General features: G+C 35.4%; 1 protein-coding gene across 1 annotated transcript in view; it reads right to left on the minus strand.

Annotated features, from left to right (window-relative positions):
* Positions 1-24,342, minus strand: part of ANO2 (anoctamin 2) — a 546,921-nt gene that overhangs the window by 126,443 nt on the left and 396,136 nt on the right. The window contains exon 15 of the mRNA XM_074195316.1: positions 22,617-22,812. Within this exon, the coding sequence (XP_074051417.1) occupies positions 22,617-22,812 (196 nt within the window). The remainder of the gene's footprint in view (positions 1-22,616; positions 22,813-24,342) is intronic.

Genomic DNA, 24,342 nt, shown 5'->3' on the forward strand with positions numbered 1-24,342 from the left:
AGACAGGTGACAGAAATCAGTTGAAAGGAGAATACTTCATACTATGGCATGACCTTGTAAAAAGAGTGCCAACAGTGTTAAAGGCACTGGCAAGGAAGCTAAGGATAACAAAAAAACAGTGGAAAGGTTTTATTTGTATTGTAGAATAGAACAGAATCAGAGAGGGTTAGCTCTGTTGCTAGGGGTGGGGGGGGGCAGGGAATGGAATAATAATTGGTAACACAAAGAAAAAAAGAGCAGTAGCTTAATTCCCATTTTAAGTTTCTATTTTTCCTGCCAATGAGAATGATCTTTGAACTTCAAAGGATAGAACATATATAGTAAATAGGGTGTTGATTTTTAATTGAAGGAGGTAATGTGAAAATACACTGCCTCTGACAAGTTCAAGTCACTTGAAACAAAGAAACTATATTTTCAGGTACTGAAAGAATCAGCAGATCTGATCTGATGGCTTTGTCTGAAAGACTGTGAAAAAAGGAGTTATACCACACAAGTGGAAAAAGGGTAAATGTCCTGATTTTCTTAAATCAAAAATATGGAGTTTGCTAATATAAGGGCGAGTTTAAACTATAATCTGAACAAATTTTCCAGAGGAAGAAAAAAAGGTAATGATTGCAAAGAACCAGCATGACTTGATCAAAATCAAGTAATATGAGTTAGAGTCTTATTTCCTTTTTTTCAGGATTAAACAATCATTGATAAAAGACTGGAAGGCACATGTAAGGTTATCACATCTATCAATTCTATTATTTTACATATTAGGAAGCTACAGCCCACTCAGGTTAATAAACTGATGCAAGGTCACACAAGAAGTAAGCACCAGAGGCAGGATTTGAATCTAGACCTCAAAATTCAGAATCACTCTTCTTTCTACTATATCATACCAGGAAATATTGTGTGTATTTTACCTAGATTTCAGCTTATAAAATCTTTCAGTGCTGTTTTGTGGAAAAGAGATGTAGACCTGGTATTCACAGAACTAGATGAATTTGGAACTGTTTGAATAGTAGGATCCAAACTCAAAACACTCATTAAGCATTTACATAGAGATCTCCAGGAGAGTACCTCAGGAAAAAAATCCTGGTCATTTGTCAACTTTGTGAATGATTTTGGACATGTATGCATGTATGCATATACATATATGACATATACTATATATGTTTATGGATATGTATCTATATATGCATAAATATGTATTGGATAACTACATATATAAACACACACATAAATATATATATATATATATATATATATACTGAGAGAGATAGAGAGAGAGGTATATAAGTACTGCTTATAATTTTACAGATGATGAAAAGCAGGTACCAAAAGTTAACATTGGATGACACTATGAGAAGTCAAAAAGATCTCAGCTCAGAATTCTGGGTGTTTAGCTAATTGAAAAAAGATGAAATTTACTAAGGATAGATGTCAATCTTATACTTTGGTTAGAAAAAATAAATACCAAGAATTCAAAATGGAAGAGGCAATCCTAGGCAATAATTCATCTGGAAAAAATCTGAAAGTTTTAGTGAAATCAAACTCAATAAGTTTCCCAAAGATACAGAGCTCCATAGTCAGAGGAGAGTTCAGGTCTACCCTACCATACCTGAAAGGGAATAACCTCTACAACACACTTAATAAGTAGTCATTCAGTCTTTCTTTAAAGACCTCCATTAAGGGGGATCCCACTGCCTCCTGAAAGAGCTTATTCAACTTTTGGATAACTCTGATAGTCAAGACATTTTCTATTAAATCTAAATTTTCCTCATTATCATTCTACTTGTTTCCACTTTTGTTCTCTGGGACCTGACAGAATAAGTTTAGTCCTTATTCCTAATGAGAGTCCATTGGACAGATGTGGTATCTATCATGTATCTTGTCCCCTAGTCTTCTCTTTTCTAGATTAAGCATTCCTAACTCTTTCAACCTCTCTTCCTAAAGCATAAAACTCAAAAACCTTCATCTTTCTACTTATTTTCCCCTCAAGGAAATCTATTTATTGTCCATTCATTTACATTGCATTTTATTATTTATCAAATTTCTTCCTCCAGTACTCCCGTTAGATAAGTTGATAGTAAATTTAGGGTACTTTACCATTTGCAGATATATTCATTTTTATATATCTTATGTATTTTCTCGTTTGAATTTTAAACCTGCCCCAGTGCAGTCATAGTACAAATATTCTCATTTTATCATTGAGGACAAAGCTAGTAGGAAGCCTAGCTAGGACTTCAATGTAGGCCCCCTGGTTACAAAAACTTTAGATGATCTCTAAATTCCTTTCCTTTTATAAGTCTACTATTCAAAGACTAAGGTTATAACTCAGTCTTTTAGGCTAAATTTTACCCCCAAAGGATTCCCATTTCCTTTCATATCTTTCCTTACTTGAACTGCATTAATCTGATATTGCCAGACATAGTTTTGTTTTGTTTTTGCAGATACATGTGCATGAATTTCATGTCATTCTTTTTTTTAATTTTTTATTTAAGGCAATGGGGTTAAGTGACTTGCCCAAGGTCACACAGCTAGACAATTATTGCAGATTTGAACTAAGGTCCTCCTGACTCCAGGGCTGGTGCTCTATTCATTGCACCACCTGCCCCTCTCATGTCATTCTTTTTTTTTTTTAAGGTTTTTGCAAGGCAATGGGGTTAAGTGGCTTGCCAAAGACCACACAGCTAAGTAATTATTAAGTGTCTGACTCCAGGACCAGTGTTCTATCCACTGTGCCACCTAGCCGCCCCACTCATGTCATTCTTAAAGCACTGCCTAGATCATCTCTTCAACTGAAATTCCACTTTAATTGGATGAAACTAGTGATCTTATGCTACCTCTTGACTCTCCAAGTTCAGCAGCATCACCATGAATTGGAAGTCTCTATCCTAAGGGCTTTCTTAAAGATATGAGTCCAGGTCACTGTTTTAATGATGAGTATGATTGATAGATGATACAATTGGCATGGTTTAATTCAAGAAATTAAAAAAAAACCTGCTCATTACATGAATTAAGACCTTCCTCCTTCTGTTTAGTCAAGAATAAATGCATGGGTTAGAGGGTTAGGAGTGGGAGAAGTTAGGGAGTGAGTGAAATTGAGATATGACTACATCATTGTAATTCAATAGAAAATAAAGCTGAAAAAAGTCCACGGTAGATTTCTTTTTTTAATTAATGTTTTTTATTTAAAATTTTAAATTCAAAACTCTGTCCGTTTCTACCTTGCACCTTTCCCCTTCCCTGAGATAAGTAAGCAATTGTGTAAGACATTTTTCATATTAGACATTTTTGTACAAGAGTCAAAAGAAAAAAATGAAAGAATGCAAAAAATAGTATGCTTCATTTTGTATTAAAATTATCAGTTCTTTTTCTTGAGGCCAATAGTATGTTTCATCATTAGTCTTTTGAGATTGTCTTATTTCATTGTATTGCTGAGAATAGCTAAGTCATTTACAATTCTTCATTAAACAATATTTTTGTTGCTGTGTACAACATTCTTCTCATACTGTTCACTTTACCATGTCATGTAAGTCTTTTCAAGTAGTTCCAATTTATAGTCATCACAAAAAGATGTATTATTTATATTTTTGAAGAAATAGGTCCTTTCCCCATTTTTTGGATGTCTTTGAGATATAGACCTAGCAGTAGTATTGCTGGAACAAAGAGTATGCACAGTTTTATATTCCTTTGAACATAGTTCCAATTTTTTTTCCAGAATGGTTGGATCAGTTCATAACTCAACCAATAGTGGATTATTATCCCAGTTTTCCTACATCCCTTCTAATATTCAACATTTTCCCTTTTTTTCCTATTAGCCAATCTGATAGGTATGAAATGGTACCTAAGAGTTGTTTTAATTTATATTTCTCTAATCAATAGTGATTTAGAGAATGTTTTCATAAAGACTACAGATAGTTTTGATTTCTTTGTCTGAAAAATGCCTGTTCATATCCTTTAACCATTTATCAATGGGGAATGAGGCCTTTATCAAAGATACTTGTTGCAAAATTTCCCCCATTTCTGCTTTCATTATAATCTTGGTTACCTTGTTCTGTTTGTGTAAAATCTTTTCTAGGTTAATGTAATAAAAATATCTATTTTGTTTTACAAAAAACATTACACAGCTTCTTTAGTTCTAAATTTTTCTCATCCATAAAAATAACAAATAAACTATTACATGCTCTCTTAATTTGCTTATGGTATCATCTTTTACATACCCATTTTGTTCTTATCTTAGTATTTAGTATGAGATGTTGATCTATACCTAGTAGGTACCACATTGTTTTTAAGTTTTTTCAGCAGTTTTTGTCAAATAATAATTTTTTGTTCCAAAATCTTGGATATTTATCATATGCCAGATTGCTAAAGTCATTTATTATAAAGGTAATTTGTACCTACTCTATTTCACCACCCTATTTTTAAGTCAGTACCAGATGTTTTGTTTTATAAACAATTTGAGATCTGGTTTGGCTACGCTCTTTCACATTTTTTCCATTGATTCCTTTGATATCCTTAGGCTTTTGTTCATCCAGATGAATTTTGTTATTAATTTCTTCTAGCCATATGAAATAATTTTTTGATAGTTTGATTTGTATGACACTTGAATAAATGTAGTAATTTAGGTAGAATTTTCATTTTTATTATATTGACTCAGCCTACCCATGAACAATTATTATATTTCCAATTGTTTAGATCTGACTCTATTTGTGTGAAAAGTATTTTATAGTTGTATTCATATGGTGCTTCCTGCTGGAGGTATCACTTCATTATTTGTGTCATAAAAGAATATGTTAGGACTCCATCTATTTTTCCAAATAGCTTAAATATTTATTGGAATTAATTGTTCTTTAAATGCTTGGTAGAATTCACTTTGAATTCAACTAGTCCAGGTGGATAGTTTTTCTTAAGAAGTTCATTGATGACCTGTTCAATTTCTTTTCCTAATATTGAATTATTTAAGCATTTTATTTCTTCTTCAGCCAAATTGAGTAATTTATATTTTTGTAAGCATTTATCTATTTGATCTAGGTAGCCAAATTTATTGGCATCTAATTGGGCAAAACAGTTCCTAGTGATTTTCTTAATTTTCTATTCATTGGTGGTGAATTCACCTCTTTCATTTTTGATGTTAGTTATTCAGTTTTCTTCTTTCCTTTATTAAATCTAATTAACTAATGTTCTCTTTCTCTCTCTCTTTTTATTTATTAGTTTATTGATTTCCTTCTAATTTGCTAATCTTTCTTATGATTTTTCAAATTTTCCAGTTTGGTGTTTAACTGGGGATTTTAGTTTGTCCTTTTTCTAGTTTTTTAGTTGCCTACCCAATTCATTTATCTGTTTTGTCTCTATTTTATTGAAGAAAACAATTAGAAAGATATAAATTTCTCCCTAAGTGCCACTTTTGGTTTCCATATATGTAGTAAATTATCTCATTATTGTCATTTTTTACTGAGATTATCCATTGTTGCTATGATTTATTCTTTGCCCACTTATTTTTAGGAATAGATTATGTAATTTCTAATTATTTTATAATCTCTTTCCATTATCATTTGTAGAATGCAACTTTTATTGCATTGCAATATGAAAAGAATGTATTTACTATTTCTATTTTTAATTGTGAGGTTTTTATTTTGTATTCTAATACATAGTCAATTTCTGTGTAGGTGTTGTGTTGCTAAGAAAAAGTATATTTCTTTTTATTCACATTTAATTTTCTCCAGGTCTATCTATCTAATTTCTTCAGAATTTTATTCCTCTCTTTAATATTTTTCTTGTTTATTTTTTGGTTAGATTTCTCTAGTCCTGAGAGGGAAAAATGGAGGTCCCCCACTTACATAATTTTACTATTTCCTTTTTGTAATTCATTCAACTTCTCCAAAAAATTTAGATGCTTTTGATGTATATATAGTGCATTCTCTGTTACCTATAAGCAAGATATAATTTCCTTCTTTATCTCTTTTAATTTAATTATTTTTTCTTTGTCTGAGATCATGATTGCTATCCTTGCTTTCTTTGCTTAAATACAATAGATTTTGCTTTAGCCCCTTACTTTTACTCTTGGTATGTCTCTCTATTTCAAATGTTTTTCTTGTAAGCAAGATACTGTTGGATTCTGTGTTGTTTTTTTATCCGCTCTGCTATCTGTTTTCATTTTATGGGTGAGTTCATCCCATTCACATTTATAACTATAACAATTAGCTGTATTTTCCACCTTGCCAGTTTCCCCACCTACTGGCTTAATCCCATATTTTGTCTCCTTTTAGGTGTTCTACATCTGATCACCACCTTCCCCAATCTACCTCTCCATTTTTTCAGTGCCCCACTCTTTTTCTATTATCTCCATTCCATTTTACTTCCTTATAGTATAAGATAGACTTCGTATCCAATTGAGTATGTATATTATTCCTTCTTTGAGCCAATTTTGATGAGAATAAGGTTTGTTTTCCTTGCCATACCCCCTCCCCATCTTTCCCTTCAATATAATAATGTTTTCATGCCTCTTTTATGTGGAATAATTTACCCCATTCAATCTTCCCCCTCCTTCTGCCAGTACAATTTTCTTCCTCATATTTTTATTTTATTTTGGGGGTTCTATCATCTCATCACTTATATTAAATTCAACCTCCTCCTCCCCATGCATAACTACATAACTACACACACATACAGACATATATGTGTGTATATACATATATATGTTTATGTATGTATATTATATCTATATGTATATAAAAGAACAATCCTAATTGCTCTTATGGTAACAGTTCTAAAGAATTACAAATATTATTTTGCCATACAGAAATACAATGGTGTAATCTTACTGAAATTCTTATGAGTTCTCCCTCTTGTTTCTTTTTTACCTTGTTATGTTTCCCTCAAATTTTGCATTTGGAGATCATTTGTTTTTATTTAGCACTGACCCTTTTAATTAGAAATGCTCAGGGCAGCTAGGTGGTGCGCCAGCCCTGAAGGAAAGAGCACCAGCCCTGGAGTCAGGAGGATCTGAATTCAAATCCAGTCTCAGACACTTAATAATTACCTGTGTGACCTTGGGCAAGTCACTGCCTTGCAAAAAGGAAATGCTCAGAAGTCCTCTATTTCATTAAATATTCATTTTTTCCTTGAAAGATTATATTAAATTTTACTAGTAGGTGATTCTTGGATGTAATCCTTTGTCTTCCAGCATATCATACTCCAAGTCTTGTGGTTCTTTAATATGGAAGCTCCTGTGTAATCCTTATTTTAGTTCTACAATATCTGAGTTGCTTATTTTTAAATACTTGCAGTCCTTTTCTTTGATCTATGAGTTCCATATTTGGCTATGATGTTCCTGGGATTTTAATTTTGGTAGCACTTTCAGGTGATGATTGGTGGATTTTTTCAATTTCTATTTTGCCTTCTGGTTCTAATATATCAGAACAGTTTTTCCTTGAAAATTTATGGAAAACTGCTGTCCAGAGTTTTTGTGTTGTTTTTTATTTTTTTCATGATTTTTCAGGTAGTTAAATCATTCTTACATTATCTCTCCTAGATCAATTTTATCAGTCAGTTGCTTTTAAAATGAGAAATTTTACATTTTGTCTTTTTTTTTTACTTTTTTGATTATCATAGAGTCATTAGTTTCTACTTGCTTAAGGAATTTTTTGTACCACCTTTTCCATTTGGGCAATTTTCTTTTTTAGGCAATCATTTTCATTGATAAATTTTTGTATCTTTTCTCATCCTAAAGACTCTTTTCAAGATTCTTTTTCATTACTCATTTTTTTTCAAAATTTTCTTTCTATTTCTCTAATGTAAGTTTTTTTTTAGGTTTTTGCAAGGCAATGGGGTTAAATGGCTTGCTCAAGGCCACACAACTAGGCATTTATTAGGTGTCTGAGGTCTGATTTGAACTCAGATCCTCCTGACTCCAGGGCTGGTGCTCTATTCACTGTGCAACCTAGCTATGCTCTAATGTACTTTTAAAAATCCTTTTAAAGTTCTTCCAGAAATTCTTTTAGGACCTGAGATAAAATAGCATTTTCTTTGAGGCTTCATGAATAACCATTTTACATTATTGTCTTCTTCTGAGTTTATGCCTTGATCCTACTTCTCACCACACTAATTTTCTATAGTCAAATTTATTTGTTTTTTAATTTTTTTTTTGCTCACTTTCATCTGCCTTTTTTGGTGTGATTTGGTGGTTTTACATGAGATGATCTCTGGTCCTGGATAGTCCCAAGGTTTTTGTGCTATGGCTTAGGGCCTTATTGCCAACTTTCACTGACTTTCAAGATGTACCTACTTGCTTATATTAGAGTGTTGGTTTCCCTTCTGGCTTGTCCTGGGGGTGGAGCTTTCCTGTTGGCTACCCCATGCCCCAGGAATGGGACAATGCTGCTGGGTTGCTATGGAGACAGAGTCTTTCTACTAGCAGGCCCTGCACAGTGGATTTCTTAACTTCCCTCAGTTTTGGGTTTTCTTCTTCCTGACACACCCACAATCACATATAGACTCATGAGATAGGAAAGCAAAGGCACCCAATCCCTTAGGATATTACAGATCTTGGCATCAAACAGCTAAATTAAAACTAATCCTCATAACCACAATCCTTTTCAAATAATCATTTTTGCTGATTATTTTTATCTTAATATTTAACAGTTTGGCCCACTTAAGTCAATTGCTTCTCTCTGTTTACTTAGGTTACCAAAAGATCTAAGGCTTTTCCCCTCCCTATCTTCAAGTTCTGACCCGACAGCCTCTAAGCTTGGTTATCCACTCATCTGGAGAAAAGGAACCTGAGTCCTAAGGGCCTGGTACTCAAGGCTTGGAAAAGCTAGTCATTGATTATCAAGATCCTTTCCAGTCTTATGATTCTAAGCTCAATAATTTTCCCCACTGTTCAAAAGGGTAAAAAAAAATATCCTAAATGAATAAGGCAGGGAAGATGGCATCTTCTGGGTGGCCCTCAGCTACTGCCAGATGTGTTCAGAATTGCCAGATGTGCTTTGCTAGCATAGTCACTGAATGAATGAATTTGCAAGACTTCTGGTATGGCTTGTATCATTTAGATTCAAATGCTTAGCAACATCTGTCTACTAGTTTTACATGATTAATATGGGGGACATTGAACTATTTAACAAAATTTATGTTGATGACTAGGAATTTGGCCTGAGGCCTTTAGTTATAAATGGTCAAGTCCTGTGGATGCTCCTAGATTTGAAGGGTTGAGGGTCAAAGGAAATGTAGGCAAATCTAGAAATTGGTGTATGGGGGGTGGGGTATCTTCTCTATTTAATTTCCTTCCATTATCCTGGCCAGACCTAGGTCTCTCAATTATTATAGAGCAATAGTGTAAGAATTTTCCAGCAGTTCTTTGAGAAGAGCAACTGATACTTTCAGAATGATTGTTCCAACTAGAAATCATGTTCTCCCCCACTGTGCTGATAAATCAAGGGGCTGGTTATTATTTATTAGTTTTATTTCTAAAAATCAAACTTGAGCTTTAAGGTCCATGAACAGCATAAATAGTGGGAATTGCCAATAAATAATCCAAATCCTCATGACATAACACTAAATCAGAAGCATGCCCTACCTTATATAGAGGAACTCCTGTGCGTTGCTGAGAGTGCCCTGAATGTAGCCTTTGATCAGCAACTTGGCGATAAAGAAAGGTTTAGGTTTTCCTAAGATGGAATGGGGGAATGGGACAGCAGTTTCCTGTACCTGTACCTGTTCCTGAGTTTCCTGTACCATGGAAGAGATGGAGGCATGAGATTTTAAAAAGAACATAGATAAAATTGCCTAGAGCTCTTTGGAGTACTGACTCCCTAGAATCCCTCCATCATGATCCTATTCCAAAAAATCAGAAATCAGGGGTGGCTAGGTGGTGCAGTGGATAGAACACGGGCCCTGGAATCAGGAGTACTAGAGTTCAAATCCGGCTTCAGATACTTAATAATTACCTAGCTGTGTGGCCTTGGGCAAGTCACTTAACCCCATTTGCCTAGCAAAAACATGAAAAACAAACTAAAATTCAGAAATCAGTAAGGAGGGAATAAGCAGAACATGAATGCATTGGTGGTCAATTCCCATTCAGGATAAGATGAATTTTGCTAAACACTATGAATAACCTTTACTTCAAACTATTGGGCAGTATTTCTAAGAGTAGCCAGCCATGGTTCTGAAAAAAGACAAATGATTGGGGTGACTAGGTGACACAGTGGATAGAGCACCGGCCTTGGAGTCAGGAGTACCTGAGTTCAAATCTGGTCTCAGACGCTTAATAATTACCTAGCTGTGTGGCCTTGGGCAAGCCACTTAACCCCATTTTCCTTGCAAAAAACAAACAAAAAAAAAGAAATGATTTCAAATATAATAAAACAAATGACCTGTGTCTTTCTGGAGAGACTCTAAAACTATGCCCACTTGAAGAAATGGTCTACATCTTTCTTCAATGTAATTATAATTTTTGTTGTTATTTTTAGTCATTTCAGTCATGTCTGATTCTTCTTTTTTTGTCTTTTTTTTAAATTTAAGGTAATGGGGTTAAGTGACTTGCCCAAGGCCACACAGCTAGGTAATTATTAAGTGTCTGGAGCTGGATTTGAACTCAGGTACTCCTGACTCCAGGGTCTATTCTCTATCCACTGTGCCATCCAGCTGCCCCATGTCTGATTCTTCTTGACTCCATTTGGGGTTTTCTTGGCAAGGATACTAGGATAAAATCAGGTTTGCCATTTCTTTCTCCAGTACATTTTATAGATGAAGAAACTGAGATAAACAGGTTAAGTGACTTGCCCAAGGTCATACAGTTCATAAATGTCTGATGACAGATTTGAACTCAGGAAGATGAATCTTCCTAACTTAAGGCCAGCAATGGTCTTCCTAATGGACCTCTGCTATTAGAATGCTGAAAAGAAGAGATGACCAGGGCCTAGGTGGAAAGGGCAGGATAACTTGGTAGTATAAGTGTATAGGTCACTGGACCAGAGTTTGGGATAGGTAGGTGGCAAAGTGGATAGAACACCAACCCTGGAGTCAGGAGGACCTGAGTTCAAATTTGACCTCAGACACTTAATAATTACCTTGTTGTATGACTTTGGACAAGTCACTTAACCCATTGCCTTGCAAAAAAAAAAAAGACCAGAGTTCAAATTTAACCTCAGATTGCTTGAACCTGCACAGGTAACTCACTCTCTGTCCAGTTTCATTATCTATAAAATAAAGATAATAATAGCATCCACCTCCCAAAGTTATTGTAAGTAGCAAATGAGATAATAATTCTATAACACTTAGAAAAATAGTAAGCACAATATAAATGTTGATGATGATAAGGATGAAGAAATGACCAGGAGCCAGGAGAAAAGAGCAGATAATAAGGTGGGACAGTAAATAAAACACCAGAATCTGGAGTTAGGAAATCCTGCAAACAAATCCAGTCTCAGATACTAGCTTTGTTACCCTGGGTAAGTCATTTAAATTCTGTTTGCCTGTTTCCTTAACTATAAAATGAGGATAATAACAATGGTTATAGTGAGGGGAAACAATGAGATATTTGTAAAGTATTTAGGAGAGTATCTGACATAAAACAGATGTTTAAAAAACTTGTTTCCTTTCCTTTCTTTCTTCTTTCCTCCTTCCTGTTAGTAAAAAAAAAAAAAAAAAAAACTCCTGAAATCCTACCTACTCCAGTTTGACTAGAGAATATCCAGACAATCTCTCTTGACCCTGTCTTCTCTATAGGATTACTCTAATTAGTGGAGGACCAGAAAGGTGAGGTAGGACTAAAACACAAATCACTATTTTCCTCCTAGATTATGTACTATATATGAATCCATGTGACCCATGTGATCAATTTTTGAAAAATTTCACATGTTAAAGAGATAGAACCTAAACTGGTCCCAGGGAATTGACTCAGGGTGAGAATATACATTAAGGTATCCCTTGCTTCCATAGAAACACCACTGCCTCAAGGGTAAAAGAAGGATTACTAGGAATATAGTTAAAACTTTGGAGAAACATTACATCAATGAACTTAATAGATCAATAGGACAGTTTTAGGGTCCATTTCCAAGCCCAAATTCTAACTAACGTCAGACCTGGGCTGTGCCTGGGGGAGCAAGTGAAGAAGACTCCTCTTGGCAGTGGGATATTCTAGGCATGGCTGGGTGGCTTTGGAGGAACCACAACTGGAACAGAGTGGGAAGTCTGAACCTGTGTGGGTGAGTCAGTCGAAGAGCATGAGGTGCTAGCTCCCTTCCCTGAGGGCAGCTCAAGCTTTCACAAACAGCAATGTTTCCTGACAGTTCTAAGGGCTGCCATCTGGTCTTATTTCTGTTTCTCTCTCTCTCTCTCTCTCTCTCTCTCTCTCTCTCTCTCTCTCTCTCTCTCTCCATATATATATATGTATATATGTATATATGTATATATACATATATACATATATACATATATATATGTATGCTTGCTGGGGTGGGGCAGAGGAGGGAGAACCCACCACCCCTTTTCTCTCCCCGTAATATTGTTGTCTAGTTTGTGCTGTGGGGAGGGAAACATCTAGGCAGGAGTCAGCGAGCCAGCTGTATAACCAGACAGCCAGCTGTGGGAGTGGGGACAGAGGGGAGGCTGGAAGGGTTCTCTTTCTACCCCCTCAGTTACTCTCTTTCTGCACTAGAAAGTAGTGAAGAGCCTCAGTCAGAAGGGGTGGGAACTTAATACGTTTGCGTGTTTCTGGGACACACCTGCCAGGCCAGCTGTTCTGAAGGGCTTCCTAACTGGAGGGAATCTGTGGTCCCAGGGGCTGGGAGATGGGAGACCTGAACCTACTAGCACCCTGGCTAAAGGCCAGGATTCCTGGAGCCTTCTGCCTAAACCACCCTAAGGCATCTGGCTTGTGAAGAAATGAGCTTAAACTGGAAAGGGATAGATTTAGGTTAACTCTAAAGAGGAATATATTTGCAGGTTAATGAACAGGAAAGAAGATGCCACCTCCTTCCCCCAAGGGCTTTAAAAATCTTTCAGAGACATCCAACCAGGAAGCCTAGGTCTTTCTCTGTGAACCAGTACAAAACAAGAATATAAGAAAGCAAAATCCTAAAAAACATCAGTAGTGATCCATCAAGTCAAAGGTTCACATCCTACATGGACCAACTCTTTATTTCCTTCTGTAATCGTAGGCATGTCTGGGGGCATCCTAAACAAGTTACTACGGGGGGCATCCTTCACAAGTTACTACTGGTCTTGAGGAAGGCAGGTGAGATGGACAACTTTATCCTTACTCAAAAAGCAACCAAATCTCATGAATTCATTGACAAGGATCAGACCACATGAAAGCAGGCCTCTTCCTCCAAAGTACAAAGGCACTAGATTGTTTCTGGTTTCTGGCAACATTACTGTATTAAGGAACAGAAGGGTTTAATTTGGGCCTTTGTGGACCTCCTTTGAACCTGAGCAAGTATCTAGTCTGGCAAACTTATTTAATGACAAACTTAGAGTCCTTGACTTAAGCAACTTTTCACTCCTAGGCCAGTTTAGTTCCTGACTAATGACTCCTGCTTCTGCATAGAGATTCTGACTGTTGACCCATGACCTGGGCTCCATTGAACATGGTGGTAAGATCATACAGCCCAAGGTTTCCAGCTAGAAGGCATCTTAAGAGTACAGCTAGCCTAATACCTTCAATTTATGGATGAAGAAACTGAACTGATTATATTTGACCCCAGAGAGAAAAGTTGGGAACAAAAAATTGAAGTCACAGCTTGAGGAGCAATATAGGGAAGAAACTCGCCAACAATTAGAGCTATACAAAAATGGATGAACTGCCTTAAGAGGTTGTCCCTTTTTTCCATGTCTTCATCCATTTTTAAGAGACCAGTATTAGTTAAGGATTTACTATATGAAAGGCACCATACCAAGTGCTTTTCACAAGCATTATTTCATCTGATCCTCACAACATCTGAGAGAGAGGTGTTATTGTTATCACCATTTTACAGATGAGGAAACCGAGGCAGAAAAAAGATCAAGGGATTTGCCCATGGGTATACAGTAGCTAGGAAATGTCTGAGGATAGATTTGAACTTAGAACTTCTCAGTTTCCAAATCCAAGACTTTCTCCACATGGTTATCTACAGGAAATATTAAATTACCAAAAGTTTGGTATGCAGAAGATGGGACTTACGTTCCATTTTGGGTTTCAATGGCCTCATATCCATCCCTTCTGGTTCTGAGCTTCTAGGAGGTAGAGTGACATGACTTTGGTTGCAAGTAGCAACCTATTTGTTGTTCCTATGTTTCTGTTTCTCATGTTCAACATCTTCCCCTCATTCTACCATCCCCTAGACAGTGATGTTAAACTCAAAAACAAAGATCTTGCTGCCAGGTAACTTAAAAAACCACAAATGTGCATTATCTATGTTATATTGCATTCTTATTTATTTTCTTAATCATTTCCCAGGATATTTTAATCTGGATTGACCAGTGCTGGTCATCTAACCCTATGTTTGACATCTCTATTCTAGATCAGGTCTTTTATGTCTTTCAAAAGTTCTGTTTTTCAAAACAGCTTCCAATTTTCCACAAATTTCTTCACCCTTCCCCCAAGGAAAGTAGGATGGTCCCACGTGTGTGCTTGCTCAGGATATATGTTCTTGATCAGACAGGGACTATAATGAATATGGCTCCTTTTGTCCTCAGTGCTCTGAGTCCAATAAAACCTGGGCCACATTCAGACAAACACTTTCACCCTTCATTCTAAAAACACATATTGTCCATATTTGGAGGAAAATTAGATCCATCTATTTACACCCAGAGACTTGAAACATTATTCTTTAAAAATCTATTTGATGTACCAGAAGCTACTTGTGTATTTGGTAATAATTCTGCGTCCCACCCCCTTTTACCCTCTCCTTATTAGTAGTAACATAAAATATTGCCTTCTGCAATGGGCAGAAAATAAATGACAATCATGCCAGAACACTGACATTGATTGATAGGGTTAAAGCAATTCAGATAACTTTTTGTAAGTGATTTTTCAGCTAAAGAAACCTTAAACATTGGGGTTAGAGTCTGAAATCCCAAGTTCTAGACCATAAATAGTTCTAGTTTTAACTATATCTGCTGCTGAGACCTCAGTTCCACCACCATACCTGTAGCTTTCCAGACTAGGTTTGTGATATCTAGAATTTCCTCCCTTATGACAAAACCTCAAAATTCACCTCCTACAAGAACCCTTGTAGATCCTTCTGGACACTGGGCATGTTCATATACTCAGTCACTTGTACTTGTCTTTAGGGTACATTTTAAATGTTCTTGAATTTTATCTTGTGCTTTTTGTTTTATAGACTAAATTGTGATTTTCTTGACAGTGGGGATCATGTCTCCCAGTTCTTTAATGTTTCCTCAGGGATCATGGCATGAGGGCCTTCAGGGGAAGGTTAATTATTGCTGTCTGAACAACAGTGCCAATTAACCTTTCTGCTCTAGACAAGGGGTCAAATATCCAGAGTTCCACTATAAGTTCTGCTACTTGAGTGCCTTGTTACCTTGGAGAAGCTATATAACCCTCCCAGAACCTCAGATCCTTTAACTTTTCTCAATGGAATTGTTTAAAAATTTGACTTTGAAACTGAATTGAAGACTATTACTGTCCCTTTAAAAAAAGAGACTTTCAAAATGCCTCCATAGTCTTTATAGGGGAAGCCTTTGAAACAAGCGTTAAAGATATAAAATGAGGGGGCTGAGCTAGATGAAGCCTCTAAGGTTCATAGGATGATATATTAGAGCTGGAAAGAATCTCAGAAGTCATGGATTCCAATCTCATTATTTCACAGATGAGGAAAATGAAGCACAGAAAGGTTGATTTACCCAGAGACAAATGCATAGTGTCTAAGTTAATATTTAAATCCACCATCCTGATTCCCCTGTCATAACCATTATTCCATGCTATTAAATAACTTGAATGACCTATGAGTCTACAAATTTGCAAAATGGATAATTCTGATTACAATATTAAATTTAAATATTTGGACTAATATCATTGATTAAGATATTACTATACCAGTTATACCTGCAATAGATTAACTTAAGGTTATTAATAACAGTTCACTTTTACATGGAATCTTATAGTCACAAAGCAGTTTTACATATTATAGAATCATAGGAAATTGATTCTTAGGGAGAAAAAGGACCTTTGAAACCATCTAGTTCAATGCCTTCACTTTATAGATGAAGAATTGAAGTCTGAAATGATGATGAATTTGTCCATCATCAAAATAGACAAAAAGCATCAAAAAGAAAGCTTGAATCCTTCTATTATCTTATCTAGTTTTTTCCTTAGTTGTCATCTTTCCTGTCCTCTCTATCATATCTGATACTATTGATCATGATCTTCAATTTCATACTTTCTCCTAAGTTTCCAAGACACTCTTCTTTTCTTCTAATTCTCAGTTTCCTTTACTAGATCTTCATACAGATGACTCCCAACACCCTGACCTGGTAACTCTTTTTGTTATCCCTTTATACATTTTGCTTCCTACATCAGCTTCCATGATTTTAATCATCATCTCTATGTTCACATCTACTTATCCACCCCTAACTTCTCTCCAGGCCTCTAGCTCCACATCTTTGACTGCCAATTGGACATCTCAAGGCATTTTAAACTCAACACGTCCCAAACTGAGCTCATTCTCTTTCTCCCCAAATCATCCCTTGTTATAGTTCCCTATTCTCTCTATCACTCGGTTCTCAACCCAAATGTCACCCTAGATTCCTCACACTCTCACACTATTTATATCCAATCAATTGAAAAATCCTGTTGATTTAACTTTCTTATCTTTCATTTAAACCCTTTCTATCCTCTGCAATTGACATCACTCTCCTGCACTCCTCATTACTTCGTACCTAGAACATTCAGGGAAAGAAAGATTGGTTCAGGGCGGCTAGGTGGCACAGTGGATAGAGCACTGGCCCTGGAGTCAGGAGTACTTGAGTTCAAATGCAAAATCAGACTCTTATTAATTACCTAGCTGAGTGGCCTTGCAAGAGTTATTTGCCTTGCAAAAATAACCTAAAAAAAAAAAAAGATTGGTTCATATCAGGGCAAGGAAACATCCTGCCTCTAGGCCACTTGGTCTGGTGCTGCCACGGCAACTACAAGTGGGACTTGAAATTCAATAAATCTAGCGGTTTTATTTTTAGGGGGGAATTAATTAAATGAAACAGCAAGTGATGTTATAAAAACCCAAATGATCCTCGGTCAAAAAAATGATTCCCACTCCTGGTTACACCATTATATAGGAGATTTATGTTAAACATTGTGATAACGTTTGTAGTCTTTGGGTCAATTATACACTGGAAATATTTTTCTAATGAGACCATAAAAATGTCACATAGAACATGGACAAATGATCTATGAATAACCAATCAGAAGATATAGTAAAATGGTAAATAAAATAGATAATTTTGATTACATGAAATTCAAAAGGTTTTATATAAAAAAACACTAATGCAGCCAAAATTAGAAGGAAAATAAAAAACCAGGAGAAAAATTTTACAGCAACTTTCTCTGTTATGGGCTTCATTTCTCAATTGAGTCAAATTTATATTAAAAATAAGAGCTATTCCTCAACTGATAAATGATATAAACAGGTAGGTTTCAGAAAATGCTCTAAATCACTACTTTTTAGAAAAATGAATATTAAAATAACTGTGAGATACAAACTTCAGACCTACCAGATTGACTAATATGACAAAAAATGAAAATGACAAGTGCTGAAAGGGATGTGGAAATGTTGGGACAGTGATGCACTGTTAGTAGAGTTGTGAACTAGAGCAACCATTTTGGAGAACAATTTTGAACTGTGCTCAAAAAGATATAAAACTGTGCATATCCTTTGATCCAGCAACACTACTAAGTTATATTCCAAAGAGATAAAAGAAAGAGGAAAATTCCTATTTGTATAAACATTTCTAGCAGTTTTTTTGATGGGTGGCAAAGAATTAGATAGTGAGAGAATATCCATCAACTGGGGAATGGCTCAACAAGTTGTGATATGCAGTTGTGATAGAATACTATGGTGATATAAAAAATATAGAGCAGAATGGTTTCAGAAAAACCTAGAAAGTCTTATATGAATTGATGTAATGTTAAGTGAGCAGAGCCAGGAGAACTTGACGCACTGTTAACAGTAATATTTAATGATCAACTCTGAAAGACTTAGCTATTCTCAGTAAAAGTCTGATCAAGACAATAATCCAAGATAATTACAAAGTACTACAATGGAAACCACTAACCACCTTTAGAGAACTAATGGATTCTGAATACAGATTGAAGCATAGTTTTTAAATTTTCTTTCATTTTTCTTAGGTTTTATGTGTGTGCATTATTTTGCAACATGACTCATAAAGAGTATGTCGTGCATGACTTCACATATATAACTAATATCATATTGCTTGCCTTCTCAAGCGGGTAGTTGAGAGGTGAGTGGGAGAAAAACAATTTAAAATTCAAAATCTTTAAAAATGAATGTTAAAATTTTTACACATAATTAGGAAATATTTAATAAAATAAAAATAAATTTTGAAAAAGATGAGAGAGACAGACAGACAGACAGACAGGCACTGACTACTGAAGAAAACATAATCTTAAGAAAGAGAGCTGGCCAAAATGGGGAGAAAATGTTCCACATAACTTTGTAAGAACAGCTCAGACAGCCATTTGAATTTCCCTTCAAAATCTTTAGTCTAATCTTCAAGAAGCTTTTTCATGATCTTCTCACACTACGTCTTACCATATCATTTTCTGGTTAAAGCAATCTATACTATGTTTTCCTGAGATACTTTATTCCAGCCTTAGGAGGTAATCTAGTAGAGTAAAGAATGAACATGGACTTGTATATCACCTTTAATGCTTTTATATTTTAGAATCTTTGTTACCAAGCCTGAAGCATTCCACATGTTATTCTTCTAGTTGTTGGAAGAATGCTGATACAAAAATACAAACCTCTGTGAACTTAGAGTTGGTGAGATAATTATGAAGAAGAGAGATATTCTACTTTTTCTTTCTTAGGAGAAGACATTCATGGGTCCAGATTCTCTTTAGAATGAACTCCAGAATTGTAGAGAGAGCAAAAGACTTCAGAAACTAAAGACAAGTAGTGGAGACTGTCTCCTTACATCTCTAATTTCCAGCTTGACTAGACCTCATGGAATTTTTCATTGGGAATCAGGCTTTCTCTGAAATGAGACATCTCATTTTCAGGAGAACTCATTTACCCTTTAAATGTTTTTTTTTCTCTATACTCATCTGTATAACTTCTATGGTTTCTGTTAGTAACTTACTTAAATACATTGGTTTTCTTTCTATTCATTATTTGTAATGGTCTTTTTTTTGTAACTTGTATTTTAGTAAGAAAGAACTCAGCTGGAGAGTGAAAGCTAAGGACTCTTTTTACCCATTTTAAGGGATAGTAAGAGACAAATTAGTGAAATTTCTTAACTAATTTTTTCTAATATTAACTAATATTTTTCTTAAACCAGCAATATTAGAGGGGCAGACAGATATAATTCTAATTCACCTCTCAGAGTTCAAGAATAAAGTAACTATCTTTGAATCCCCTCTCTTTCTTTCTTCAAGGCAGGAATAAACTGTGACCTTGGTGAGCAGTGAGCAGGATTCCAGAGATATCTATCAGTGCCTTCCTATGAGTTTTATATCCATATATTTAGACACAAATTTGAAGAATTTATTTACATATATATAAAATCATATTTCTCCTTTCTGGATTATAAATCAATGGGGGCAAGTAATTTGCACCCAAAATATTAATAATAGCATTTATATAGTGCTTATGATATGCCAGATACTGTGCAAAGTGCTTTACAAGTATTATCTCATTTTAAGTTACAGCAGTATTTTGTACAATAAGCACTTGACAACTGATGTTGAATGAGTTTGTAGAATGAATGAGACTGGTCTTAATTTCTTTCATACAGAAGTAAGGTGGTGAACCAGCTGACCATGAGAATTCTCCAATCTCATATTTCTATGGTAGAGTTCTCACTGAGAAAAGTCTAGTTTTGTCTATTTATATACATAATATTTAGTTTAGTATTAGACACATAGTAAGGACTTAATAAATGCTTTTTTCACTCATTCATTCAATAAATTTCAAAAAAATTTCTTCACTGTACATGGATTTGGGCAGATAACATAGACCTATAATGGACAGGAATCTAATTTAATAAGAGCCCTATATTTGAAGTCAGAGGACTTGGCTTCTGGCGTATAGCAGGAGTTTACTCAATATTCATTAAATTGAATTGAATTATTTCCCGTGCAGCCTTGGGTAAGTCACTTAACTTAAATTATTCCTTCAGTTATAAAATTATAGGGTTGTTATATCTGCACACAATCATACATACAATAGTGGAAATCCTGAAATTTTCTGAGTTCAGATCCAATATTCTTTATGGCTTGACTAAACTATAGAAGATTTTAGAATTTAACTATTTCTTTGAACAAATGGAAAATATACTCTATAATATATCATAGTATACAAGCATGTTGCTTGTAGACCAAGGATTTGAGTTCCCTATTCTAACCTGTGTGAGGACCAGGACAGTCACACAATGGTAGTCTAGAAACAGTAAGTCTCATCTCAAATGACCATTTCTGTTGGCTCATGGGCTAAAAATTGAGAGAAGTTAATGAGTCTCTGGGATATTAAAATATGTGAATTTTTTGAATTGTATTTTATTGAAATGTGTGATAGAGAAGAACCTGTTGCAAGTTCATAAGGGTCACACATATGAGAATCTCCACTTAACAATCAACCAAGACTTGAAGTGGGATTAGATGAAATGGAACTATATTTCACATGCTATAGTTGAATGAGCACTAGACCTGGGAATCAGGAGACCTAAAATCTAATCACAGTGCTGCCAATAAGTAGCTAAGTAAGACTTAAGTAAGTCATTTCATATGGGATCATCATTCTAGGGTTAGAAGGTACTGGCCATGGGGAAAATGAAGCTCACTAAAGCTAAGTGACTTGGTCCCAGGTCAGACAAGTAGTGAATTTCAAAGGTGGGACTTGAACCCAGGACTTCTAATTAAAGTATCAGTGTTCTTGCCATTGAATCTCTGTACACTGATCCCCTTTGGGTTCAGACTTGCCAACTATAAGAAATAAAAGTGTTAAACTGAATGAATTTGAATGTTCCTGTAAGTTCTAATATTATATACTTCTAAGCCCTTTAATTACATGTTTAATGGAGTATGAAATGCTGTAATGAAGACTAACCTACAAATCCCTGGCTAGCCATGCCAGTGGTTTCTCAAGTCTCTTCCTACTCTAGGTCATCCTTCATGGTCTTCCTAAAGCATAGGTCTGACTAATCAATAAATTCCAGTATGTCCCTATGACCTCCAGGACCAAATATAAAAATTTTCTGTTTTGTACTAAAAATTCTATACAACCTGCTCTACTTTCCTACCTTTCCAGACTTCTTTATACCTTACACCCTCAGAGATATCAGTTGTAATCCAATTACATTGGACTCCTAGCTGTTCCTCCCACAAGAGATCCACACAAGACAACCACATATCTCCTGGCTTTGGGTATTTTCACTGGTTGACTCCAAGCCTAGAATTCTCTCTCCTCTACTCGGCTTCTTGATTTCCTTCAAGACAGTTAAAAATTCCACCTTTTACAAGAAGCCTTTCATTATTCCTCTTAATTTGAGTACCTTCCCTCAGCTGATTATTTCCAATATAGCTTGATAGCTATTGGCGTATTGACTCCCCTATTAGACTGTGCTCCTTGAAAATGCGAACTGTGTTTTTGGAAGACAGCAGATTTATATTGATTAATGCCTGCAAAGAATTATATGAATAGAAGCTATTTCTATCACTATTTTTATATCAGAATATTAAATGATTTTATTTTACTTCCAATTAGCAATGACCTAGAAGATCAAGGATCATCCTATATAGTTAAATCTTTGTCTAAAATATAAGCACAGGGGTGGCTAGGTGGCACAGTGGATAGAGCACCAGCCCTGGAGTGAGGAGTACCTGAGTTTAAATCTGGCCTCAGACACTTAATAATTACATAGCCATGTGGCCTTGGGCAAGCCACTTAACCCCGTTGCCTTGCAAAAAATCTAACAATAAAATAAAATAAAATATAAGTACAAACATTCAGTATAGTGGAAAGATTTCTAGACTTGGAATTCATAAACCTGACTTTGAAAACTGGTTTCAGGGCAAAGTACTGGACTTGGGGTTAGAGTAACTGGACTTGAATACTGGATTGTTAAGTTGTTATTGCCAATGGCCAAATAATCATCTTTAGGTATCATTTTCCTCATTTCTAAAGTCAAGTGGTTTTTTGGATGACTTTGAATCTTCCTTTTAGTTCTAACATCAGTTCTTTTGGATTATTTGAAAGCTATAGTCCTAAAAGTCAGGAATATAAGAATTTTCACTAGCACCAGCTATCAGTATTCAAGGTGGGACAGGATAAGATTGGATTACATCACAAAGAATGTGTAATAGTAAAAAAAATTATATATATATATATATATATATATATATATATATATATATATATAATTTCTAATCACTGAGCCTCATGGCATAGTACCGATTTTGGTGAGCCATTTGGCTACAGCACCATAGATCTCATCCAGGATGAGGATGACCACCAGATTGATGATGACTGCCGTTGCTGTCACTGTTGCCCGGACGTTGGAACGAGTAGCTTTGTTGAGAGACAGAGCAGCTGCAGTTGTAATTCGGTATACAATCACTCCAAAGACAATGGAAAATGTCAGTGCAATCTGTTGAGGGGAAAAAACAGGGAGAGGAATCACTCACACTCTAACTCTTCTATTTGCTACCTTATTGTAAATATGAAGTTTTATATGGACAATGAAGAAGTTGAAGTAGATAATATCTTAAGTCATTTCTAGTTTTAAAATTCTGAAAGTCTATGAATAGGCACAGATAAAGTGGAGTATGCATTAATGTATGGAACAACCAGTGGATAAAAAGGAGTGAAGCATGAATAATGAACAAAACAATGTTTAATGACATATAATTAATTATCATATTGTCTTTCGAGAAATGTTTGAGTTCCTGTATGAGTTCAAATTTGAGAGAAACCAAATAGGAGGTGAGGTGATCATGTAAATCTTAATGGAAGAGTTACGGCTTGAGCTGGGCTTTTAAAAATTTGAAGAATTATATAGAAAAGCTATCTAGATTATATAGAAGAGGTAAACAGAGGCATATTAGCCATTGAAGGAAAAAATGTGAATAAAGGTTTAAAGGTTTAAAAAAAGGCAGATTATATTCATGGGGGAAGAGGAATGGAGTTGAGCCTTAGAGGGATTATATAGGGAAAAGTAGTAGGTCACATCTGAGTAAATAGGGTAAATCCATATCATTAGAATGAAAACTTTTAAGATAGGAAATAGGGAGTCATGGAAGGTTTTTGAGCTGGGGAGTAAAATAGGAACTGGAAATATAGAGGAAAAGCCTTAGTCAGGAAGGAAAAAAGGAGGAATCAGAATTTGTTTCTTCTAACTTCAGTTTAAACAAAGGAGCACTTTGAGATTTCTCCTCCAAATGAGATTTCTCCTCCAACTAAATGAAGAGCTCAGATTTCTCCATTTGGTGCAGAAATCTCTTGCCGTGACGCTGACTTAAAGCTGCTGTTTTCAGAAGGGAAATTTTACCAGCTACTTGACCTCTGGGTGCCCTGTACTTCCTCTCTCTGGAAATTAAGAATAATAAGGTGCTCTCCTTGTCTGCTACCCCTCCCCCCAAAGCACACTCCCTCTTATCTCCAGGAAAGGTCATTACTTTACATCAGGCACAGGAAAATTAGGAAAAGAAAGATGCCCCTGGATAGGACTAGTTTGAATCAGGATCCAATTTCTTAGCAAGAAAAAAATTTACACTGTGTCTGAGTTGCCCTGAATTAGATTGGATTTTCAGTTTGTATCAGTCAAGTAAAATTTTCTTTCTTGTGAGACAGCTCCTTTCTCTAAAGGAATGTGGTCTAAGTCATACTTTTTTAAGAGGATGATGGTGAAAAGTTAATTGAAAACATTGAGCAAAGGAAAAGGAAAAGAGGCAACTGTCATTATCTTTCCATAATTGGGGACCAAGCAGGAGACGAGAAAGAAAGAGATACAGTCCCTGGTGGGGAAGGCCATAGGGGATGAAGGGGACACTTTACTAGATGGTTAGATATTGTTCTGTCTATAGTCAGATAAGATGACAAAAGATTAGCTGGGAAAAACATGGTTTGGGGAAGCCATTCTATTTTGATGAACTACTAGGGGTAGGAGAGAAAGTATAGA

The sequence above is a fragment of the Macrotis lagotis genome, chromosome 7 (genome assembly GCF_037893015.1).
Source record: "Macrotis lagotis isolate mMagLag1 chromosome 7, bilby.v1.9.chrom.fasta, whole genome shotgun sequence".
Lineage (NCBI taxonomy): Eukaryota > Metazoa > Chordata > Mammalia > Peramelemorphia > Peramelidae > Macrotis > Macrotis lagotis.